The sequence below is a fragment of the Oncorhynchus keta genome, chromosome 6 (assembly GCF_023373465.1).
Source record: "Oncorhynchus keta strain PuntledgeMale-10-30-2019 chromosome 6, Oket_V2, whole genome shotgun sequence".
NCBI lineage: Eukaryota > Metazoa > Chordata > Actinopteri > Salmoniformes > Salmonidae > Oncorhynchus > Oncorhynchus keta.
In genome coordinates this window covers 36,493,223-36,519,829 of record NC_068426.1, presented here as the reverse complement: position 1 = coordinate 36,519,829, position 26,607 = coordinate 36,493,223, and the positions used below count along the sequence as shown (strand labels likewise).

At 43.0% G+C, this 26,607-nt stretch overlaps 1 protein-coding gene across 3 annotated transcripts in view; it reads left to right on the top strand.

The window, feature by feature from the left end:
• LOC118385583 (high affinity cAMP-specific and IBMX-insensitive 3',5'-cyclic phosphodiesterase 8B-like) overlaps positions 1-18,893 on the top strand; it is an 89,420-nt gene extending 70,527 nt beyond the window's left edge. For all 3 annotated transcript variants that reach the window (XM_052521449.1, XM_052521448.1, XM_052521450.1), the window contains exons 17-22: positions 3,623-3,821; positions 6,308-6,525; positions 6,856-6,994; positions 11,061-11,228; positions 16,855-16,984; positions 17,987-18,893. In XM_052521449.1, the coding sequence (XP_052377409.1) occupies positions 3,623-3,821; positions 6,308-6,525; positions 6,856-6,994; positions 11,061-11,228; positions 16,855-16,984; positions 17,987-18,096 (964 nt within the window). In that variant the 3' untranslated portion in view covers positions 18,097-18,893. The remainder of the gene's footprint in view (positions 1-3,622; positions 3,822-6,307; positions 6,526-6,855; positions 6,995-11,060; positions 11,229-16,854; positions 16,985-17,986) is intronic.
• Positions 18,894-26,607: the final 7,714 nt, after the last annotated feature.

Below are 26,607 nucleotides of genomic sequence, written 5' to 3'. Positions count from 1 at the left end.
CTTGCTGATGGAAGGAGGTTTTCACTCAAAATCTCACGATACATGGCCTCATTCATTCTTTCCTTTACACGGATCAGTCGTCCTGGTCCCTTTGCAGAAAAACAGCCCCAAAGCATGATGTTTCCACCCCCATGCTTCACAGTAGGTATGGTGTTCTTTGGATGCAACTCTGTATTCTTTGTCCTCCACACACGACGAGTACGAGTTTTTACCAAAAAGTTATATTTTGGTTTCATCTGACCATATGACATTATCCCAATCTTCTTCTGGATCATCCAAATGTTCTCTAGCAAACTTCAGACGGGCCTGGACATGCACTGGCTTAAGCAGGGGGACACGTCTGGCACTGCAGGATTTGAGTCCCTGGCGACGTAGTGTGTTACTGATGGTAGGCTTTGTTACTTTGGTCCCAGCTCTCTGCAGGTCATTCACTAGGTCCCCCCGTGTGGTTCTGGGATTTTTGACCACCGTTCTTGTGATCATTTTGACCCCACGGGGTGAGATCTTGCGTGGAGCCCCAGATCGAGGGAGATTATCAGTGGTCTTGTATGTCTTCCATTTCCTAATAATTGTTCCCACAGTTGATTTCTTCAAACCAAGCTGCTTACCTATTGCAGATTCAGTCTTCCCTGCCTGGTGCAGGTCTACAATTTTGTTTCTGGTGTCCTTTGACAGCTCTTTGGTCTTGGCCATAGTGGAGTTTGGAGTGTGACTGTTTGAGGTTGTGGACAGGTGTCTTTTATACTGATAACAAGTTCAAACAGGTGCCATTAATACAGGTAATGAGTGGAGGACAGAGGAGCCTCTTAAATAAGAAGTTACAGGTCTGTGAGAGCCAGAAATCTTGCTTGTTTGCAGGTGACCAAATACTTATTTTCTACCATAATTTGCAAATAAATTCATAAAAAATCCTACAATGTGATTTTCTGGATTTTTTTTTCTCATTTTGTCTGTCATAGTTGAAGTGTACCTATGATGGAAATTACAGGCCTCTCATCTTTTTTAAGTGGGAGAACTTGCACAATTGGTGGCTGACTAAATACTTTTTTGCCCCCCTGTATGTGTCCTCCTGCCACAACCTGAGGGACAGCCAGTGAAAAGTGCAAAGTAATGTTGATAATATTTCCCATCTTGTTTTGTTTTATCTTTCATACCATGGCATGTGTCTTCTCAGTCATGTTGACACTGGTCCACTACCATTGCTTTAATGTAGTGTTGTTCTCATTAATATTGTTGTTGTAGTTGTTGTTAATGGTAATCCCATGTCCACTACTACTATTATTATTGCTGTTGGTCCCAACATTTATTTATATATAAATATATTTTAGATCTAAATATATATTTTCATTTTATTTATATTTTTCGATATGTATACTTTGACAATGTGAGTAATAATGAACTTGCCATGTCAATAAAGTCAATTGAATTGAATTGAGAGAGAGAGAGAGAGAGAGAATAGATGAGAGAGAGAGAGGGAATAGATGAGAGAGAGAGAGAGAGGGAACAGATGAGAGAGAGAGGGAATAGATGAGAGAGAGAGAGAGAGAGAGAGAGAGAGAGAGAGAGAGAGAGAGAAAGAGAGAGAGAATAGATGAGAGAGAGAGAGAGAGAGAGAATAGATGAGAGAGAATAGATAGATAGAGAGAGAGAGAGAGAGAATAGATGAGAGAGAGAGAGAGAGAATAGATGAGAGAGAGAGAGAGAGAATAGATGAGAGAGAGAGAATAGAGAGAGAGAGAGAATAGAGAGAGAGAGAGAGAGAGAGAATAGATGAGAGAGAGAGAGAGAGAGAGAGAGAGAGAGAGAACAGATGAGAGAGAGAGAGAGAGAGAGAGAGAGAGAGAGAGAGAGAGAGAGAGAGAGAGAGAGAGAGAGAGTGAAAACGAAATGACTAATGATGATAAATACAATCCACCTGTGTGTAATCAAGTCTCCGTATAAATGCACCTGCACTGTGATAGTCTCAGAGGTCCGTTAAAAGCGCAGAGAGCATCATGAAGAACAAGGAACACACCAGGCAGGTCCGAGATACTGTTGTGAAGAAGTTTAAAACCCGGATTTGGTTACAAAAAGATTTCCCAAGCTTTAAACATCCCAAGGAGCACTGCAAGCGATAATATTGAAATGGAAGGAGTATCAGACCACTGCAAATCTACCAAGACCTGGCCGTCCCTCTAAACTCTCAGCTCATACAAGGAGAAGACTGATCAGCGATGCAGCCAAGAGGCCCATGATCACTCTGGATGAACTGCAGAGATCTACAGCTGAGGTGGGAGACTCTGTCCATAGGACAACAATCAGTCATATATTGCACAAATCTGGCCTTTATGGAAGAGTGGCAAGAAGAAAGCCATTTCTTAAAGATATCCATAAAAAGTGTTGTTTAAAGTTTGCCACAAGCCACCTGGGAGACACACCAAACATGTGGAAGAAGGTGCTCTGGTCAGATGAAACCAAAATTGAACTTTTTGGCAACAATGCAAAACGTTATGTTTGGCGTAAAAGCAACACCCTGAACACACCATCCCCACTGTCAAACATGGTGGTGGCAGCATCATGGTTTGGGCCTGCTTTTCTTCAGCAGGGACAGGGAAGATGGTTAAAATTGATGGGAAGATGGATGGAGCCAAATACAGGACCATTCTGGAAGAAAACCTGATGGAGTCTGCAAAAGACCTGAGACTGGGACGGAGATTTGTCTTCCAACAAGACAATGATCCAAAACATAAAGCAAAATCTACAATGGAATGGTTCAAAAATAAACATATCCAGGTTTTAGAATGGCCAAGTCAAAGTCCAGACCTGAATCCAATTGAGAATCTGTGGAAAGAACTGTAAACTGCTGTTCACAAAAGCTCTCCATCCAACCTCACTGAGCTCGAGCTGTTTTGCAAGGAGGAATGGGAAAACATTTCAGTCTCTCAATGTGCAAAACTGATAGAGACATACCCCAAGCGACTTACAGCTGTAATCGCAGCAAAAGGTGGCGCTACAAAGTATTAACTTAAGGGGACTGAATAATTTTGCACACCCAATTTTTCAGTTTTTGATTTGTTAAAAAAGTTTGAAATATCCAATAAATGTCGTTCCACTTCATGATTGTGTCCCACTTGTTGTTGATTCTTCACAAAAAAATAGTTTTATATCTTTATGTTTGAAGCCTGAAATGTGGCAAAAGGTCGCAAAGTTCAAGGGGGCCGAATACTTTCGCAAACTTATAACACAATACAAAGGATTTGAAACTATAAAAGATTAAGAAAAAATCAAATATTTATTGGGTGAAAAGCCAAAATGTGCAATTTTGGCAGCCAAATATGTGTCCTTCTGCCACAACCTGAGGGACAGCCAGTGAAAAGTGCAAAGTAATGTAGATAATATTTCCCATCTTGTTTTGTTTTATCTTTGACAATGTAAGTAATAATGAACTTGCCATGTCAATAAAGTCAATTGAATTGAGAGGGAGAGAGGGGGGGTAGATGAGAGAGAGAGAGAGAGAGAGAGAGGGGGAATAGATGGGAGAGAGAGAAAGAGTGAGAGACCAATACAGAAGGGACTTGGAACGAACGCCCTCTCTCTATATCACTCGTCTGTCTCCCCTGTCCTCTCTCTGTCATCCCCGCAGACCTCTGACCTACCTGGGCTTGAAGATCTTTGCTCGGTTCGGGGTGTGTGAGTTCCTGAGCTGCAGTGAGGCTACGCTACGCTGCTGGCTCCAGATCATAGAGGCTAATTACCACGCCTCCAACTCCTACCACAACTCCACCCACGCCGCTGACGTCCTCCACGCTACAGCCTACTTCCTACGCAAGGAGAAGGTCAAGGTAGGCCAAACACACACAGAGATAAAGACTCTCCTCACGGGCCTGATGAAGACCTTTCAGTCACACCTGCAATATGCTATGGAAGCATACAACAGTGCACTGTACCTAGAGATTGGTTGAATGTGCACACGTAAACTACTTTCACAAGTGAAATGACTACTGACACCAGCTAGCTTGAATGTATCACCGCAACATTATCACGGCCTGACATCTCAGTGTGTTGACTGATGAGTTGATCTATGTAATTCCCTGCCATGTGTTTTCAACAGCGTGTAGAGTATCAGTTTGCTTTGCTTGGCAGGAGATGAATGTATGTCAGTGACCAGTGAGAGTTGGAGTGGGGATGTTTTTATTGTTTTCACATTGGACTCAGTCAATACGTGTTTTGCCTTGCGGGCAATGAGATCCTAATACATTGCCTTTCTTTTCTCCCCGCTTATCCCCTCCAATAAATATCTCATTTTCTTGTCATAAACGGAACATTTGCTAGTGATTATTATTATTAGTTGTGCTCGCATTGCGTGCATTTTTTTTTTTAGGTATTATTCCTTTGTTGAGTATGAGGTTATGCTGAGAGAGACTTACAGTATTTATAGCTTATGCACGATCTCAGACATTTGGGCATGAGTAATCGAGCACTCAAAAACGGGCGTCAAAACGGGATCTTTAACCAGCGATCGAAATGTTTTCTTGGAGACAACGTTCGTTTCCTTTGACTCCAGTGTTCCATTTGTACATGTGCTTTTGCGGTGCACAAAAATAAAAATAAACCAAACCAAGCAGTTCTTCTCACTAAATCCCCCCGGTGTCTCAATCCCTCAATTGCGTTCCGACCGCTGCCTCTACACACGCGTGCTGAGTGCGCACACAAGCTTCCATTAGGCCTACAGATGTAAATGCCTATAAAAGTGTATCAAACTGATGGGATACACAAGCTGCACTTCTTGCTAAATGATGACAGTTTTATCACAAATTCAAAATGGACTGGTTGATTGAAATAGGGAAATGTGTGTTCTAACAACGACCGCTGCAGGTTTGGAATATTTGCTTCCCGTCTATTTTCCGGTTTAGGCTACTTTGCGAACTACTAGTGTCATTTAGAATTTGTTAGTTTAGGCTATAACCAGAGATAGCAGTATTTCTGTTACATGTATTTAAAATACGCATTTTTGATTTCTTCTGAGTATTTTGAATTTCACTGGGCTGAACTACACTTCAATGTATTTTCTGTTTTGTATGAACAATGAACAATTGCAAAGCATACTGAGTATATTCTAATGAGCTCCACCCTAAAACAAGGCCAATAATACCCAGGGTGCTTTGCGGTTCATTTTGATATGTTCATTTTCCACATATACATTTACATGTTCTATCCAAAGTGACTTGCCCAACTAAGGTAGATAGACAACATATCATAGTCATAGCGAAAACAACTTTTTTTGTAACCGTTATTGAAAATGTTGTTGCAGTTCTGTATTTTGATTAAATACATGAATCTTTATGGTATTTCGGTAATTGTATTTGGTCATTTTTGCCATCTCTGGCTATAACCCCCCACCCCCTAAAACATAGATATGAAAATATGCAAAAACATTGGTTTAATCAAGACGAAGCGTATTTTCACCAGAGTCATTAAGCATTGGCTGAAATTAATCACCATGCAGTTTTCAACGTGGAATTGTGATTCCATTTTAGAAAAAAATCAAAAGAACATGCAGAATAAACTAAATTGAACGTCTGTACATAGAAGAAGCCGTTTTGGTTTGTAACCTGAAAATGTTTTCTTTTAACTCCCCGTTTCAAATGATCACTCTTTGAAAAGAACTGTTCCAGACACGAGATGCGCATCACTTCGCACTGGCATAAAAATAGTTGTGTCTTAACTGGTATAAGGGCTCAGGAAATAGGAACGTCTTGTCTGCTAAATGAACAAAACAGTGCTATGCCATTGCACAGCCTTCTTTCTACACGCAAGCTTTTTTGAGATTGTGTTCCACAATATAATCCGTTTATGTTACTTTTTATTTAACCAGGCAAGTCAGTTAAGAACAAATTCTTATTTTCAATGACGGCCTAGGAACAGTGGGTTAACTGCCTGTTCAAGGGCAGAACGACTGGTGGTGGCAGCATGTGGGGAAAGATAAACGGAGAGAGAGAGATCATTGATGAAAACCTGCTCGAGAGCGCAGGACAACTACCCTAAGCACACAGCTAAGACAACACAGGAGTAGTCCCTGAATGTCCTTGAGTTGCCCAGCCAGAGCCCGGATCCAACCTGACAGAGCTTGAGAGGATCTGCCGAGAAGAATAGGAGAAACTCCCCAAATACAGCTGTGCCAACCTTGTAGCGTCATACCCAATAAGACTTGAGGATGTAATTGCTTATTTTTTTCCAAGTACTCAAAAAAAAAATCTGTCGAAAAATGTCGAATTTCTATTCCTTGTAGTTAAGTACCATTACTTCCTGGTTGTATCCTTTTTCTCAGGGCAGTCTAGACCAACTGGATGAGGTGGCTGCATTGATCGCGGCGACGGTCCATGACGTGGACCACCCGGGGAGGACCAACAGCTTCCTGTGCAATGCAGGAAGTGAGCTGGCCATCCTGTACAATGACACGGCTGTGTTAGAGAGTCACCACGCCGCCCTCGCCTTCCAACTCACCGTCAGGGACAGCAAGAGCAACATCTTCAAGAACATCGACAGGTACAGTCACACAGAGTTTAGAGCAACATCTTCAAGAACATCGATAGCCTAGCCCAATCCCATATCTGTTTGTGCTGTCTTCCATACCTCTGTGCTGTCTTGCCAACTCCTATGGTCAATTCTTCCTTGTCAGAAGAATGAATTGACATGCCTCTTCCTCTACGCCATAAGAGGGATCACGTAACCACTGGCGACAGATATGGACCCTGGAACAAATCATGTGATGTGATTCACTTCTAGATGTGTATGAACCCAGAACTTCTTGGAAAACATTGACAGTTGATTATCCTGATCCTGTAACCCCCTTCTCTGTGTGTGTGTTTATATTAGGACTCAGTTCCGGACATTGAGGCAGGCCATCATTGACATGGTGCTGGCTACAGAGATGACCCGCCATTTTGAACACGTAAACAAGTTTGCCAACAGCATCAACAAACCAATGGCTGCCATCGAGGAGTCCAGCTCAAACGTAAGACACACACCCTTCTCTGTGTATGTGTGTGTGTGTGTGTGTGTGTTAGCGTCCGTGTGCAGTTTATTATTACATAGTAAAGTCATTAACATCTGCTCATTGTGGTGTGGGAATGGAAAATAGTAATATATATACGTATAAACTCAGCAAAAAAATAAACATCCTCTCGCTGTCAACTGCATTTATTTTCAGCAAACCAAGTCCATGTGTAAATATTTGTATGAACATAACAAGATTCAACAACTGAGACATAAACTGAACAAGTTCCACAGATATGTGACTAACAGAAATGGAATAATGTGTCCCTGAACAAAGGGGGTGTCAAAATAAATCAAAAGTAACAGTAAGTATCTGGTGTGGCCACCAGCTGCATTAAGTACTGCAGTGCATCTCCTCCTCATGGACTGCACCAGATTTGCCAGTTCTTGCTGTGAGATGTTTTCCTACTCTTCCACCAAGGCACCTGCAAGTTCCTGGACATTTCTGGGGGGAATGTCCCTAGCCCTCACCCTCTGATCCAACAGGTCCAAGACGTACTCAATGGGATTGAGATTCGGACTCTTCGCTGGCCATGGCAGAACACTGACATTCCTGTCTTGCAGGAAATCACGCACAGAACGAGCAGTATGGCTGGTGGCATTGTCATGCTGAAGGGTCATGTCAGGATGAACCTGCAGGAAGGGTACCACATGAGGGAGGAGGATGTCTTCCCTGTAAAGCACAGCGTTGAGATTGCCTGCAATGACAACAATGTATTGTAAGATTTTGAGTGAAAACCTCCTTCCATCAGCAAGGGCATTGAAGATTAAATGTGGCTGGGTTTTTCAGCATGACAATGATCCCAAACACACCGCCCGTGTAACGAAGGAGTGGCTTCGTAAAAAGAATTTCAAGGTCCTGGAGTGGCCTAGCCAGTCTCCAGATCTCAACCCCATAGAAAATCTTTGGAGGGAGTTGAAAGTCCGTGTTGCCCAGCAACAGCCCCAAAACATCACTGCTCTAGAGGAGATCTGCATGGAGGAATGGGCCAAAATACCAGCAACAGTGTGTGACAACCTGGTGAAGACATAAAACGTTTGACTTTTGTCATTGCCAACAAAGGGTATATAACAAAGTATTGAGAAACATTTGTTATTGACCAAATACGTATTTTACACCATAATTTGCAAATAAATTCATTAAAAATCCTAAAATGTGATTTTCTGGAATTTTTTTCTCTCATTTTGTCTGTCATAGTTGAAGTGTACCTATGATGAAAATTACAGGCCTCTCTCATCTTTTTAAGTGGGAGAACTTGCACAATTGGTGTCTGACTAAATACTTTTTTGCCCCACTTTATGTATGTATGTATGTATGTATGTATGTATGTATGTATGTATGTATGTTTAGGAAATCATATATATATATCATTCAAAAGTTTGGTGTCACTTAGAAATGTCCTTGTTTTCCATGAAAACATACATGAAAACAGTTGCAAAATGAATGAGAAATATAGTCAAGACGTATAGATAATGATTTTTAATTGTGTCCTTCAAACTTGGCTTTTTTTCAAAGAATCCTCCATTTGCATCAATTACAGCTTTGCAGACCTTTGGCATTCTAGTTGTTTATTTGGAAATCTGAAGAGATTTCACCCCATGCTTCCTGAAGCACCTTCCACAAGTTGGATTGGCTTGATGGGCACTTCTTACGTACCATACGGTGAAGCTGCTCACACAACAGCTCAATAGGGTTGAGATCCGGTGACTGTGCTGGCCACTCCATTATAGACAGAATACCAGCTGACTGCTTCTTCCCTAAATAGTTATTGTATAATTTGGAGCTCTGCTTTGGGTCATTGTCCTGTTGTAGGAGGAAATTGGCTCAAGTTAAGCACTGTCCACATGGAGTGATAGCCTTCCTTCTTCAAGATCCCTTTTACCCTATACAAATCTCTCACTTTACCACCACCAAAGCACCCCCAGACCATCACATTGCCTCCACCATGCTTGACTGATGGCGTCAAGCACTCCTTTCATTTTGTCTGCGTCTCACAAATGTTCTTCTTTGTGATCCGAACACCTCAAACTTTTTTTCCAATTGTCCTCTGTCCAGTGTCTGTGTTTTTTTCCCATCTTCATCTTTTCTTTTTATTGGCCAGTCTGAGATATGGCTTTTTCTTTGTAACTCTGCCTAGAAGGCCATAATCCAGGAGTCGCCTCTTCACTGCTGACGTTGAGACGGGTGTTTTATTTAATGAAGCTGCCAGTTGAGGACTTGTGAGGCATCTGTTTCTCAAACTAGACACTTTAATGTTCTTGTCCTCTTGCTCATTTGTGCACCGGGGCCTCCCACTCCTCTTTCTATTCTGGTTAGAGCCCGTTTGCTCTGTTCTGTGAAGGGAGTAGTACACAGCGTTGTACAAGATCTTCAGTTTCTTGGCAATTTCTCACATGGAATAGCCTTCATTTCTCAGAACAAGAATAGACTGACGAGTTTCAGAAGAAAGTTCTTTGTTTCTGGCCATTTTGAGCCTGTAATCGAACCCACAAATGCTGATGTTCCAGATACTCAACTAGTCTAAAGAAGGCCAGTTTTATTGCTTCTTTAATCAGGACAACAGTTTTCAGCTGTGCTAACATAATTTCAGAAGGGTTTTCTAATGATCAATTAGCCTTTAAAATGATAAACTTGGTTAAGCTAACACAACATGCCAATGGAACACAGGAGTGATGGTTGCTGATAATGGGTCTCTGTACGTCTATGTAGATATTCCATATAAAATCAGCCATTTCCAGCAACAACAGTAATTTACAACATTAACAATGTCTACACTGTATTTCTGACCAATTTGATGTTATTTTAATGGACAAATGTGCTTTCTTTCAAAAACAAGGACATTTCTAAAGGACTCCAAACTTTTGAACGGTAGTGTATATCCCATGTTGGCTGGATGTCCTTTGGGTGGTGGACCATTCTTGACCCACACGGCAAACTGTTGAGCGTGAAAAACCCAGCAGCTTTGCAGTTCTTGACGCACTCAAACCGGTGTGCCTGGCACCTACTACCATACCCCGTTCAAAGGCACTTCGATCTTTAGTCTTGCCCATTTACCCTCTGAATGACACACATACACCATCTATGTCTCACTTGTCTAAAGGCTTAAAAATCCTTGTTTAGCCCGTCTCCACCCCTTCATCTACACTAACTGAAGTGGATTTAACAGGTGACATCGATAGGGGATCAAAGCCTTCACCCGGATTCACCTGATCAGTCTATGTCATGGAAAGAGCAGGTGTTCCTAAGGTTTTGTACAATCAGTGGACATTCACACACACAGCCAGTTCCACATAAATGGACCCATGAGCACCAGCGTGTGAAGTTCATAGGAGCCAATTCAATGTAGTGTCAAATGAAAGATAAGCATCCATGTGTGTGTGTCTCTGACCTTGTCTGTGTGTGTCTCTGACCTTGTCTGTGTGCGTTTCTGACCTTGTCTGTGTGCGTTTCTGACCTTGTCTGTGTGCGTTTCTGACCTTGTCTGTGTGTGTCTGACCTTGTCTGTGTGCTGACCTTGTCTGTGTGTGTTTCTGACCTTGTCTGTGTGTGTCTGACCTTGTCTGTGTGTGTCTCTGACCTTGTCTGTGTGTGTTTCTGACCTTGTCTGTGTGCGTTTCTGACCTTGTCTGTGTGCGTTTCTGACCTTGTCTGTGTGCGTTTCTGACCTTGTCTGTGTGCGTTTCTGACCCTGTCTGTGTGCGTTTCTGACCTTGTCTGTGTGCGTTTCTGACCTTGTCTGTGTTCGTCTCTGACCTTGTCTGTGTGCGTTTCTGACCTTGTCTGTGTCTGTGTGCGTTTCTGACCTTGTCTGTATGTGTTTCTGACCTTGTCTGTGTGTGTCTCTGACCTTGTCTGTGTCTGTGTCTTTCTGACCCTGTCTGTGTGCATTTCTGTGTGCATTTCTGACCTTGTCTGTGTGCGTTTCTGACCTTGTCTGTGTGCGTTTCTGACCTTGTCTGTGTGCGTCTCTGACCTTGTCTGTGTGCGTTTCTGACCTTGTCTGTGTGTGTTTCCCTGTAACAAGAGTGAAGGCAGTGACAGCGAGGGCCCAGCCAGTATCAGGAACAGCCCAGAGAACCGGCTGCTGATCAAGAGGATGATGATAAAGTGTGCTGACGTGGCCAACCCCTGCAGACCCCTGGAGCTCTGCATAGAATGGGCCGGACGCATCTCAGAGGAGTACTTCGCACAGGTGAGTGGGCAGTGTGTGTATAAAAAAAGTGTACAAAAAGATGATCTATTCAAAATGGTTTTGGAGGCAGGTCGTAGTACTCCTAACCAAAACTTCAGGTAAAATCAGCTGTGTTCAGAGTGGTTTTAACCCGGCTCAACACTCTAAGAAAGGCGGGAGAGGGTGTCATATTATGTCATTAGCAGGTTTGACCTTTCTCCTGCTGTAGGACAGTGTCTGCAGCTGGCAATTCTGACCTTAACAACTGTCTACTTAGCTATCTGTGTGCACCAATAGATCTGTTCCCGACCTTTTCTCCCTTTCTCTTTCTGCCTCTATCACTGTCTGTCTGTCTGGTGGTATACAGTACAGTGTGGGAAATGCATTTGTGTTGTCCCATACATATATCTTTTTTTGTAATATATTTTCGATAAAAAACTTAGAATACTTGTGATATATTTTAAATTGGCCAAATAATGTATTTTATATATATATATATATAAAAAATTTTTTTTTTAAATAAATTCAACATGTATTACAGAATGTATTTCAAATGTATATATAATCGTATATAAAATGTTTTTCACAATATATGTTAAATGCTTTGGAAAATCGAATGATTATTTTTACAAGTATTTATTGATATATTTTTAAATGTAATTGGAAATGTTTTGTTAAATATATTCCAACATGCATTTAAATGTATTTGTAAGAGATATATTTTTTTATTTAAATGTATGGCAAATAGCTCAAGACCCAAATGTGAAATGTATTGTCCTCAAATGACCCAAACTAAGAAGAGTTTGTAAGTCGCTCTGGATAAGAGCGTCTGCTAAATGACTTAAATGTAAATGTAAATGTAAGAAATAGTGGGTCATTATAAATGTTTTACTCATAACTCATGATCCACTGTTCACATGCTCAGGGCTCACTTTGGGTCCCCAAACTACAGTTTAACAAACCCTGTTCTCATAGGCTGTGGCCGCTACAATATATTTTGTCAAAATGCATTTGTGTTGTACTTAACGCATACCAAAAACACTAACGTGCATTTAAATGACTACGGAAATGACAACAAACATCATACATGATCAATCATGTAAGTGACTCCACGTCTTTCATTGTCCATTTGACAGATCAACAAACAAACTTTGGGAGAGCGCTCCAACCAACGTCCAATGAGCAGAACTTAATATGTATTGGGTCATTCCACAAAATGAGGGTGTTAAGTGGAAATCGAGCGCAATATGTCATATGAAATTAAGTGCCCTTTAACATAGACCACATGGAGAATTCATGAACTCTGATTGTCATTATGGAAAAAAAGACTTGACTTTGTGAATTCTAGGGAAGATTTTAACCCACTAATACCACTCATTGGAAGCACAGGTCCTAGACCTATATATAATACCACTCATTGGAAGCACAGGTCCTAGACCTACATATAATACCACTCATTGGAAGCACAGGTCCTAGACCTACATATAATACCACTCATTGGAAGCACAGGTCCTAGACCTACATATAATACCACTCATTGGAAGCACAGGTCCTAGACCTACATATAATACCACTCATTGGAAGCACAGGTCCTAGACCTACATATAATACCACTCATTGGAAGCACAGGTCCTAGACCTACATATAATACCACTCATTGGAAGCACAGGTCCTAGACCTACATATAATACCACTCATTGGAAGCACAGGTCCTAGACCTACATATAATACCACTCATTGGAAGCACAGGTCCTAGACCTACATATAATACCACTCATTGGAAGCACAGGTCCTAGACCTACATATAATACCACTCATTGGAAGCACAGCTATAATACCATTGGAAGCACAGGTCCTAGACCTACATATAATACCACTCATTGGAAGCACAGGTCCTAGACCTACATATAATACCACTCATTGGAAGCACAGGTCCTAGACCTACATATAATACCACTCATTGGAAGCACAGGTCCTAGACCTACACATAATACCACTCATTGGAAGCACAGGTCCTAGACCTAAATATAATACCACTCATTGGAAGCACAGGTCCTAGACCTACATATAATACCACTCATTGGAAGCACAGGTCCTAGACCTACATATAATACCACTCATTGGAAGCACAGGTCCTAGACCTACATATAATACCACTCATTGGAAGCACAGGTCCTAGACCTACATATAATACCACTCATTGGAAGCACAGGTCCTAGACCTACATATAATACCACTCATTGGAAGCACAGGTCCTAGACCTACATATAATACCACTCATTGGAAGCACAGGTCCTAGACCTACATATAATACCACTCATTGGAAGCACAGGTCCTAGACCTAGCACAGGTCCTAGACCTACTACATATAATACCACTCATTGGAAGCACAGGTCCTAGACCTACATATAATACCACTCATTGGAAGCACAGGTCCTAGACCTACATATAATACCACTCATTGGAAGCACAGGTCCTAGACCTACATATAATACCACTCATTGGAAGCACAGGTCCTAGACCTACATATAATACCACTCATTGGAAGCACAGGTCCTAGACCTACATATAATACCACTCATTGGAAGCACAGGTCCTAGACCTACATATAATACCACTCATTGGAAGCACAGGTCCTAGACCTAAATATAATACCACTCATTGGAAGCACAGGTCCTAGACCTACATATAATACCACTCATTGGAAGCACAGGTCCTAGACCTACATATAATACCACTCATTGGAAGCACAGGTCCTAGACCTACATATAATACCACTCATTGGAAGCACAGGTCCTAGACCTACATATAATACCAGGTCCTAGACCTCATTGGAAGCACAGGTCCTAGACCTACATATAATACCACTCATTGGAAGCACAGGTCCTAGACCTACATATAATACCACTCATTGGAAGCACAGGTCCTAGACCTACATATAATACCACTCATTGGAAGCACAGGTCCTAGACCAGGTCCTAGACATATAATACCACTCATTGGAAGCACAGGTCCTAGACCTACATATAATACCACTCATTGGAAGCACAGGTCCTAGACCTACATATAATACCACTCATTGGAAGCACAGGTCCTAGACCTACATATAATACCACTCATTGGAAGCACAGGTCCTAGACCTACATATAATACCACTCATTGGAAGCACAGGTCCTAGACCTACATATAATACCAGGTCCTAGACCTACATTGGAAGCACAGGTCCTAGACCTACATATAATACCACTCATTGGAAGCACAGGTCCTAGACCTAAATATAATACCACTCATTGGAAGCACAGGTCCTAGACCTACATATAATACCACTCATTGGAAGCACAGGTCCTAGACCTACATATAATACCACTCATTGGAAGCACAGGTCCTAGACCTACATATAATACCACTCATTGGAAGCACAGGTCCTAGACCTACATATAATACCACTCATTGGAAGCACAGGTCCTAGACCTACATATAATACCACTCATTGGAAGCACAGGTCCTAGACCTACATATAATACCACTCATTGGAAGCACAGGTCCTAGACCTACATATAATACCACTCATTGGAAGCACAGGTCCTAGACCTACATATAATACCACTCATTGGAAGCACAGGTCCTAGACCTACATATAATACCACTCCTAGACCTATTGGAAGCACAGGTCCTAGACCTACATATAATACCACTCATTGGAAGCACAGGTCCTAGACCTACATATAATACCACTCATTGGAAGCACAGGTCCTAGACCTACATATAATACCACTCATTGGAAGCACAGGTCCTAGACCTACATATAATACCACTCATTGGAAGCACAGGTCCTAGACCTAAATATAATACCACTCATTGGAAGCACAGGTCCTAGACCTATAATACCACTATAAGCACAGGTACCACATATAATACCACTCATTGGAAGCACAGGTCCTAGACCTACATATAATACCACTCATTGGAAGCACAGGTCCTAGACCTACATATAATACCACTCATTGGAAGCACAGGTCCTAGACCTACATATAATACCACTCATTGGAAGCACAGGTCCTAGACCTACATATAATACCACTCATTGGAAGCACAGGTCCTAGACCTACATATAATACCACTCATTGGAAGCACAGGTCCTAGACCTACATATAATACCACTCATTGGAAGCACAGGTCCTAGACCTACATATATAATACCACTCATTGGAAGCACAGGTCCTAGACCTACATATAATACCACTCATTGGAAGCACAGGTCCTAGACCTACATATAATACCACTCATTGGAAGCACAGGTCCTAGACCTACATATAATACCACTCATTGGAAGCACAGGTCCTAGACCTACATATAATACCAGTCATTGGAAGCACAGGTCCTAGACCTACATATAATACCAGTCATTGGAAGCACAGGTCCTAGACCTACATATAATACCAGATTGGAAGCACAGGTCCTAGACCTACATATAATACCACTCATTGGAAGCACAGGTCCTAGACCTACATATAATACCACTCATTGGAAGCACAGGTCCTAGACCTACATATAATACCACTCATTGGAAGCACAGGTCCTAGACCTACATATAATACCACTCATTGGAAGCACAGGTCCTAGACCTACATATAATACCACCTAGACCTACATTGGAAGCACAGGTCCTAGACCTACATATAATACCACTCATTGGAAGCACAGGTCCTAGACCTACATATAATACCACTCATTGGAAGCACAGGTCCTAGACCTACATATAATACCACTCATTGGAAGCACAGGTCCTAGACCTACATATAATACCACTCATTGGAAGCACAGGTCCTAGACCTAAATATAATACCAGTCATTGGAAGCACAGGTCCTAGACCTACATATAATACCAGTCATTGGAAGCACAGGTCCTAGACCTACATATAATACCACTCATTGGAAGCACAGGTCCTAGACCTACATATAATACCACTCATTGGAAGCACAGGTCCTAGACCTACATATAATACCACTCATTGGAAGCACAGGTCCTAGACCTACATATAATACCACTCATTGGAAGCACAGGTCCTAGACCTACATATAATACCACTCATTGGAAGCACAGGTCCTAGACCTACACTTGGACATATTCCGGAGCGTTGTAGGATGTGTAGTTTTTGTTTAAATAAGAACAGTAATAATAAAGACAGCTCAGTGCCCGACCGTGGGCACTGGATTTGTTTCATTATTTAATTCAGCAGAAGAGAGGCACTTACTTTTTTGAGATGGGAAAACTTGTGCTCTTCATGACAGGATGTAACATTTTTGTCAAATCCTTAGTTTGACATTTTTTACTCACCATCACAATTTAAATGATATCACTGTTTTGGCTTGGTGGTCCCCCAAAAAACAATCTCCGTCAATCAATATGTAAAGTTTATTCATTTAAGGAGCCAAATTAGGAAACATATTGGCCACGCTGTAGACTAGATGTCATGCCATGCCTTTCTGGAACATTGTCAGGTATTACATCAATTTTTAGCAAATGTATCCACAAGTATTTGGAAAAATACATCCGTATGCGGTGCGACTGTGTACATATATCTCTTGTATACTGCAGTATGTGTGTGGGTGTTAACCTGTGTGTGAATCTATCCTTATATTTCAGACTGATGAGGAGAAGAGACAGGGTCTACCGGTGGTCATGCCTGTCTTTGACAGGAACACCTGTAGTATCCCCAAGTCTCAGATCTCCTTCATAGACTACTTCATCACAGACATGTTTGACGCTTGGGATGGTAAGAGCACACGCACACACACACACACACACACACACACACACACACACACACACACACACACACACACACACACACACACACACACACACACACAACAGAGGACCCACAGGGAGGGGGAGGAAATATGGAATAGAACTTTCCCATGCCTTAATCCTCTCCTCTCCTCCTCTCTTCTATTCCCTCCATCCCTGTAAAAGAGGTAGAGTCTTCCTTCTCACGTCACAGTGGAGCACAGTAGGCCAGAGGAAGGAGAGAGGGAGGGGTCAAAAGAGGATAGTATACAGTTATTCCCCATTTCACCGTTCCCTCTGACGTTGGGGTGTTGCTGGAGGTCACCCCGCCCCCCTCCACCAGAGAAGAGAACACGTGTTTAAATTCAATAAAACTGCTGATGTCACGGAAAAGTTCCTAGTGGCCACTGGGACTGGGGGAGGGTGGGGGGGGGGTATCCGGGGGCCGGAGGGGTTAAGTCATAACGCAGTGAAGCGGGACCTACTGTACACACACTCACTAGCACAGACACACACACATACACACAAGTACACATAAAGTGCACACATTCACACACGCAGAAGCACAAAGGCTGCGTTTAGACAGGCAGCCCAATTCGGATCTTTGGCCAATCAGATCAGCTGTGAAAAAGATCTGTTGTAAAAAGATCTGACGTGATTGGTCAAACGACCAATTAGTGGGAAAAATATCAGAATTGGACTTGCCTGTTCTAAACGCAGCCTTTGTGCTTCAGTTTTGTGACACACACACACACAATCATATCGCACATATGCACTCACACAGCAGGTTTTAATGAATCAGGGTCAGGCCTGGGCTATTGCCGGGTGGTTGCCAGGTCAGGCTCATGCAGAGGGGTAACAAATGAGTCGGAAACTAGGAAGTAAACAACAGACACACACGCTGCCTGAGACCCAGTCGCACCAGCTGTCATTTCCGCTGGCGCATGTGTTTGTCTGCGTTAACCTCAAACTCTCTTCTGCCCCCCAGCCTTCGCCAGTCTACCTGGCCTCATGGAGCACCTGTCGGAGAACTACAAATACTGGAAGGATCTGGACGACATGAAGTGCAAGAGCCTGCGGCCGGCCCCTCCTCCGTGACCCCTCCATCCCTCCCTCTCTCTCCCCTTATCCATCCATCCCTCCCTCTCATTGGGCTGGGAGAGACAGCGAATGTAGCCTGGCGCTGGTATTAAGCCCATCCCACGATGATTCTACCCAGCTCCACACACAATGGACTGTAAGACCTCAAGAGTCTGTAGACCTCGGAGTCTGCAGCTTGGAGCCCTCAGAAGAGACCAGGGGACTGACATACCGGCTGACAAATTACACCCCAACTCCCCATATAGTGCTCTCCTTCTGTGCAGACATCTTTCCCATCCCTAGTTATCGGATGGGGGGGGCCCTCTGGTCATAAGTAGTGCACGACATAGCGAATAGGGGGACATTTGAGAATTGCCCACTGAGACTCTCCAGCCTCTTACGACCCATCTGTGGTTCCTCTTGGGCCCCTAATGTGACTCTACAGCCCTCCTGACAATCTATCCCAAACAACCGCACTTTAGCAGCTCAAAAAAACATGTCACTTTCTCACATCTTTTCTTTTCTTCCCTGTGATGTTGCCTGTGTTCTATATCTCAGGCAAGTGTCTGCTGTTGTTTGTCGTACCTCTGATTTCTGTCCGTCCTTGCTTAGTCCCTACGGTTAGTGTGTGGTGATGTGGGTACCAAAGGTTTGCTGACACATTAACTACTTCTACTGTACCAGGAATAAAAGAGGAGAGAGCACAGAACTAAAGTATGTAGAGAGAAACCTGTTCCCTGAATCTCTCACACACACACACACACACACACACACACACACACACACACACACACACACACACACACACACACACACACACACACACACACACAGCCAACTTATAAAACTGTAACTTAGCTCTCCTTGTTCTCTCTCCAGATGGAAGTATTAGGTAATATTGAGCTCTGATAAGCCCAGTTAGGCGGAGTAAAACAGAGGTGTGTGTGTGTGTGTGTGTATTTGGCAGCAGACCCAGAGCAGTCAGCGGTCTGTGTTCGCTCCATACCTGGGAGGTTTACAGAGCAGAGTCCAGCTGAACTGACTGCTGTAATATCTCTCTCTACGGGGGAAAACCAGAGCTTTGCTCAGAGAGCCAGGCCTCACGGGCAGCTCGCCCACCACCATGCTCCCCCCCTGGGGCTAGAACCAGCCCTCACTCTGCCCCCTCTGGAACTCAGCTCCAGACATGGCTCTTAAAAGAGAACACTGGGGCTTAGTGGGAACAGCATTAGAACAGTATTCTAACTCTATTAGCAACAAGTGGGGGAAAAAACAGCAGTATATATTAAGTACAGTTGATCTTTACAACTTAGAAGCCACAGCAGTGAATTATCTGAGCGACAGTAAGGCTAGTGTACTGTTTTATGACAGCTTGTATTGAAGCTAGTCCTAATTCATTACTTTAAATGGGTCATAAAGCTCCAGTGAAATAGTACATTCATTTAAACATCAAAGGCACATTGAAGTGGACACATACTGTAGCTAATTGCAATCTCCAAATACGAAGGGAACTAATTAGCATTGGCTAAGAAAAATGCTATTCCAAAGCACAACTCTGTGATTTCTAACATTTCAGTTGTGCTGTGGTGTGCGGTGCAATAGTAGGAGTGCGTTTCATTTTCCAACTGCTTTTTGTCCCTTCTGCCTCCCGGTAATGTGTTGCTGGTCCGTTGTGAAGTAGCATGGTAGTGTGGTCTGAGCAGAGAGCCGCCTCACAAGAGCCTGATGAAACCACCATGGGACAGACAGCATGAAATACTCGGCTGGTCCTGGCTCGAATTACACCCTATTCCCTATGTAGTGCCCTACTTTTGGGACAGATATTTATGTGGTGGAAGACTGGCACACTTAGCTCTTGGGGCTTAAACAGTTGCATCTTAAATACACTCGATTGCCTATATAGTGCACTGTGTTTCACTACTCTTATCAAAAGTAGTGCACTATCAAGGGTATATGGGGCTATTTTAGATTGACCCTGTCTTTGGATCCTCTCTGGGAAAATAGCACTTTCCGCTCCCAGCACACTCTACTGCTACTTGGTTCGGTTTGGTTCAGTTTTCAACTCAGGCTAGACTGCTATTAAAATATGATTTCAAATGTCACTATCATAAAACATGCTGTCCATCCATTTCGTTCTCTTGTCATCTAGAATGACATTACTGTGTAGTTGTCTCCCTCCAGTGGTTGGCAGTGGGGAATGCAGTTTCAGTTCATTTCCTCGTGCAACAGCAGCGGCCATACAAGACAAGGGTCAGAAGTGCTGTGAATGGGTGATACGCTTTGAGTTTAAAGTAGGTGTTTGCGTGTGCGTGCATGTGTGTAAATTCAACCAACAAAATCAAAACTGGTGTACATATTTAACCAAAGGCACAGGGATCTTCTTTAAGGTGCCTTACTTTGACCCTCTCCTCTAAAACAGGGTTCAGAGTTCAGGCTTCAAATGGTTTGTTTGGCTTCATGTGGTTCGTTTGTGTTCGCGAGCAGCTGAACAAAGACACCGGACTAAGCCATAGAGTACTTAACCTTACTATTTTAACCTGTATATTATTGTTCCAAATGGCACCGTATTCCCTATGTAGTGACAAAGAAGTGTGCTATGTGGGAATAGGGTGTCATTTGATACTGGTGAATACTACAAGTATTATGGAGAGAAACTTGTGTTTGATAATGACTGTGTGCTAGTTTCAGAACATGGTAAGACAAACGCCTTAACTCACTCAGTCAAGGCTATGCTAGTTTCACTGCTATAGGACACTGTAAACTACCTAGCTTCTGCTGACGTAAACGACCCACTATCTAGTCTCCCATGGACTGTTTTCTATTGAGAACCTGATCTATTTTCAATGAATTATGTTTCTGTTTGTTGTCAAGCGCGTTTTGGTCAGATCTGATGTCACACCCACATGCTTGTCATCCTTTCCTTTCTTTGAACTCTCAAAAGACGAACCGTTTCTGCTGTGAGAGCAGGGCGTGGCATCTACTGTGATGTCATTTTAACCCGGCTCTGTCATTGGTCAGAGACTCTGTGTATGGAGAACGTGCCAATCCCTTTATTTTCTATTGTTTCCAAGCAGAACAACCAACAGATATTCTGCAAGCATTAATGTATATAAGCTTTATTTTGTGGTTATTGGCTGTGAAAAGGCAAACGTAAAATACTGTAGAAATGTTTTTATGTATTTTTGAAGGACTTGATGGTTTAGTTGTGTATCAACCCACCGGGCAGAAACTAGTTGCTTCAACGTTGTTTCCACATCATCAGATAGATATGATGTTGAATCAACGTGGAAAACTGATTGGATTTGCAAAAAGTCATCAACGTAAGGGAATTATATTCGGGTTTTTAAAAACTTTTTTTTTAACCTAAATTCAATGACATGGTGACATTAAAAAATATATATATATATATATTATTACGTTGAATTCACTACAGTTGACGTCACAATCAAAGTGTAAATCCAAACTAGATGTTGAAATGACATCTGTGCCCAATGAGAAGCTATTCTGCTTGGATCCTAGAAGGGGTTGGGTAGATATAATTTCTTTCTTTTTTTTTTGGCCTCTGTCAAAGGATGTCTTCTTTTGTTGTTGATTGTCGACACTTATTTTAAAATGTATATGTGAGAAACAATAAAAGTCTTTTAAAAAAAATACAGTTGTTTCTTTAATTTGTGACATTCATTTTGAGGCTTTAAAAAACAAGCCAGAGAGGGTTTACAAGTTGTTCAAATAACCATACAGACATTTGGCAAATAAATGTGGCCAACTTGATGACGATGCAGGCTTTGAGGACATCAGATTAAACAAGCACATCAGATTCAAATTGGAGACTTGGAATGCACACAATTTCAGTTGTAAAATCACTGAGCCAACAAACATGTGTAAGAAATACCAGTCACATCACACAGTCACTAGACGGATCAAACAGGCATTACACATCCATTTACCTCAGAGATGACTACACTAGAAACCAACAACATTAAGAACACTTATGGACATTTAAATACAATCCACCCCTCTTTAAAACCTTAACACCTGTTTCATCACATTATGGGCATCATACCTGCACGGCATTTATCTTAATATGGATAATGAAAAAGGCCATAAAAATCCAAAAAGGACCAAAACAGTATTTTCCCCTTCTTTATTAGGGGGGAGAGTGGGGTCAATTGAGCCACCCTTGTTTCTAAGAAGAGGTCATAATTGTATGGAGTCCGTGAAGGGAGAACCAACATGAAAAATAGTGGTAAGCAAGTTAGGTCCAAAAGACGGATATTCACCAAGTCAAAATGAATTTATTGTGTTAGACGTTTCATGGTTCTTGTTTCTGAAGTAGATCAGTTGGGGTCTCCTTGGGGTAAGTTGAGCCAATGATTGAGCCAATGGCGAGTTGAGCAAATTGAAGTGCTTTCTTCCCCGGTGCAATGCAAGACATTATCTTAAAAGACGCGTAAGATTATTAAAAGACAAAAAAAAGTCATTGTGATTGTGTTGTTTTCTGTTTGGGAAATAGAGACAGGCATAGTATTAAAAAGGTAATATTTAATTCAGTACAGAAATTTGTAGGCAGCTTAACTTACCTGTCCCGTGGCTCAACTACCCCATACCCAGGGTAAATTGTGCCAAGAGACCACTTTTTGGGGGGACAAGTTATGATTTCAAAACTGTCATGTTTACATGAATTCTGATTATTTCCAGGGATACAAAAATCCTGAAATATATTTGTCAGAAATAATATGTTTCCCTTGACGGAGTGACGCTGAATGTAAATTATAGTGGAAGTGCAAAAAGAAAAGCCGACTCAGGAAATGTGATTTGGCTGAGAGCGGAAATGTGAGTGTTTAAACTGCGTGCGTGTGTTGACTGATGAGAGCGCTTCAAGAAGGAGGCATCACAATGACGGACTCTGAGCGGTGGTGGGGTGATGGATGAAAAGAACGAGAAAGAGAGGCAGAGAGAAATAAAGAGAGAAAGAGAGTGAGATCAAGAGCGAGAGTGAGAGAGTCTACATCCCAGTCTCAGAGGAGCGTTTCAATCCCCTTCAAAGCCAGGAAACAGCTGTGTAGCATTAGTAGAAGCCTAGCGACGTCACTGCTGTAATCTGTCTCACCAAGAGCCCCTCTGATCACACCACTCCACTGACATACACTGACTCCTGTACTACTCGGACTCACCTGAACTCCACTGACCCATGTACTGCACACACTCCTGTACTGCTCTGACTCACCTGAACTCCACTGACTCACCTGAACTCCACTGACTCACCTGAGCTCCACTGACTCACCTGAACTACACTGACTCCTGTACTGCTCTGACTCACCTGAACTGCACTTACGAACCTGAACTACACTGACTCACCTGAACTAAACTGACTCCTGTACTGCACTGACTCACCTGAACTACACTGACTAACCTGAACTACACTGACTCCTGTACTGCACTGACTCACCTGGACTACACTGACTCACCTGAACTACACTGACTCACCTGAACTACACTGACTCAAATCAAATCAAATGCTTCTGCTTCTAGCTCCGACAGTGCAGTAATATCAAACAAATTACACAACATATACCCAATACACACACATCTATGTAGGAATGAATTTAGACTACATACACATGGACAAGTGATGTCAGAGCGGAACGGACTAAGATACCGTAGAATAGTATAGAAAACAGTATATACATATGAGATGAGTAATGCAAGATATGTAAACATTATTAAAGTGACTAGTGTTCCATTCCTTAAAGTGGCCAGTGATTTCTAGTCTATGCCTATAGGCAGCAAACTCTAATGTGCTAGTGATGGCAGTTTAACAGTCTGATGGCCTTGGGATAGAAGCTGTTTTTCAGTCCCTCGGCCCTAGCTTTGATGCACCTGTACTGACCACACCTTCTGGATGACAGAAGGTTGATGTCCTTGATGATCTTTTTGGCCTTTTTGGCAATCCTGTGACATCGGGTGCTGTAGGTGTCCTGGAGGGCAGGTAGTTTGCCCCCGGTAGTGCATTGGGCAGTCCAGTTGCCGTACCAGGCGGTGATACAGTCCGACAGGATGCTTTCAATTGTGCATCTGTAAAAGTTTGTGAGGGTTTTAGGTGACAAGTCAAATTTCTTTAGCCTCCTGAGGTTGAAGAGGTTCTGCTGCGCCTTCTTCACCACACTGTCTGTGTGGGTGGACCATTTCAGTTTGTCAATGATGTGTACGCCAAGGAACTTGAAGCTTTCCACCTTCTCCACTGCGGTCCTGTCGATGTAGATAGGGGGGTGCACCCTCTTCTGTTTCAATCATCTCCACAATCATCTCCTTTGTTTTGGTTACGTTGAGTGAGAGGTTGTTTTCCAGGCACCACAATCCCAGAGCCCATACCTCCTCCCTGTAGGCTGTCTCATCATCGTTGGTAATCAAGCCTACTACTGTTGTGTCTTCTGCAAACTTGATGATTGAGTTGGAGTCGTGCTTGGCTATGTAGTCATAGGTGAACAGGGAGTACAGGAGGGGGCTGAGCACCCACCAATGTGGGGCCCCAGTGTTGAGGATCAGCGGAGGTGATGTGATGTTTCCTACCTTCACCACCTGGGGGCGGCCCATCAGGAAGTCCAGGATCCAGTTGCACAAAGCGGGGTTCAGACCCTGAGCTTGGAGGGTACCATGGTGTTGAATGTTGAGCTATAGTCAATAAACAGCATTCTTCCATAGGTATTCTTCTTGTCCAGATAGAATAGGGCAGTGTGCAGTGTGATGATGATTGCATCGTCTGTGGATCTATTGGGGCGGTAAGCAAATTTAAGTGGGTCTAGGGTGGCAGGTAAGGTAGAGGTGATATGATCCTTGACTAGTCTCTTAAAGCACTTCATGATGACAGAGGTAAGTCATTAAGTTCAGTTACCTTTGCCTTCTTGGATACAGGAACAATGGTGGTCATCTTGAAGCATGTGGGGACAGCAGACTGGGATAGGGAGAGATTGAATATGCCCGTAAACACACCAGCCAGCTGGTCTGCGTATGCTCTGAGGACGCGGCTACAGTAGGGACATTGTCTGGGCCGGCAGCATTGCCAGGGTTAACACGTGTTAATGTTTTACTGACGTCGGCCACAGAGAAGGAGAGCCCATAGTCCTTGGTAGAGGGCCATGCCGGTGGCACTGTGTTGAATGTTGGGTTTGTTAAATGTGATACGCCGTGTGTAACATCCATTTTTATAGTTTACTCCGCTACTTGAGGTATCCGTCTCCGCTCGCTCTCTCTCTCCATGCCGCTTTCCACATAGACCTAGTCCCACCCCCTGTCACTCGAGGAGCGCATTTGTTGTTGTTTGACCACGAGACACTTTCGTTCAGTCTGCATGGTCAATGCAGCACATGCAACAATGGTGATGACAACGATGTTGTTTCCACTTTGATCTTAATATAAATCCACAAGCGTTCTATGATTACAATATTAGTTTGTGTTTCTTACATCTGCGAACAGCTAGTTTGCATTTCCTTAGCAAGTTAAGCAAAATCGTGTTAGCCACTAATGCTAATCGCTAGTTAGCTGGCTAGTTAGCTGAGTCAGAGCAAACGTAGCTAGCTAATACAACCTGATACCAGTACTGGTGGAGGCTTAAATCAGCAAGTTCTTTGCGCAATAGTATCTTCTAAATCAAAGAGGAATAGGCGAAGCATGAATATGTTGGCTATGCTAGCAGTTGATGCTATTCTTCAATAACACAAACCCCAAAGAAAATCATAGATGTTATGCTGGGAGGTAGATGTTCAGTCTCCCCTGTCCTCAGCTTTTCTCCACAGAACAAAGCAACAGGATCTAATTTATAATCCCCCACCCTAGCCTGTGGTTGACCAATCAGAAGTCCTTGGCCAAATAACAAGTATCCTGCTCCAGACTCATTGTACAGAATGTAGCACACTGAGTTCAGGACTGACATTCCACAGATTCTAAACAGCTGTTGAACTGAAAACCAACTCCTATTTACATTGACAATTCCTTATTGACCATTAGTACTCTATTTAGTATTTAGTACTCTCGTCCTCTGCGCTGTGTATTTATCTTCAAAATATTCTTATGCCTCCCGGGTGGTGCAGTGGTCTAGGGCACTGCAACGCAGCGCTAGCTGTGCCACCAGGGACTCTGGTTTCGTGCCCAGGCTCTATCGCAGCCGGCCGCGACCGGGAGGTCCGTGGGACGATGCACAATTGGCCTAGCGTCGTCTGGGTTAGGGAGGGTTTGGCCGGTAGGGATATCCTTGTCTCATTGCGCACCAGCGACTCCTGTGGCGGACTGGGCACAGTGCGTGGTAGCCAGGTGCCGGTGTTTCCTCCGACACATTGGTGCAGCTGGCTTCCAGGTTGGATGCACGCTGTGTTAAGAAGCAGTGCGGCTTGGTTGGGTTGTGTTTCAGAGAACGCATGGCGTTCGACCTTCGTCTCTCCTGAGCACGTACGGGAGTTGTAGCGATGAGACAAGATGGTAACTACTAACAATTGGATACCACGAAAAGGGGGTAAAATTAAAATTAAATTAAAT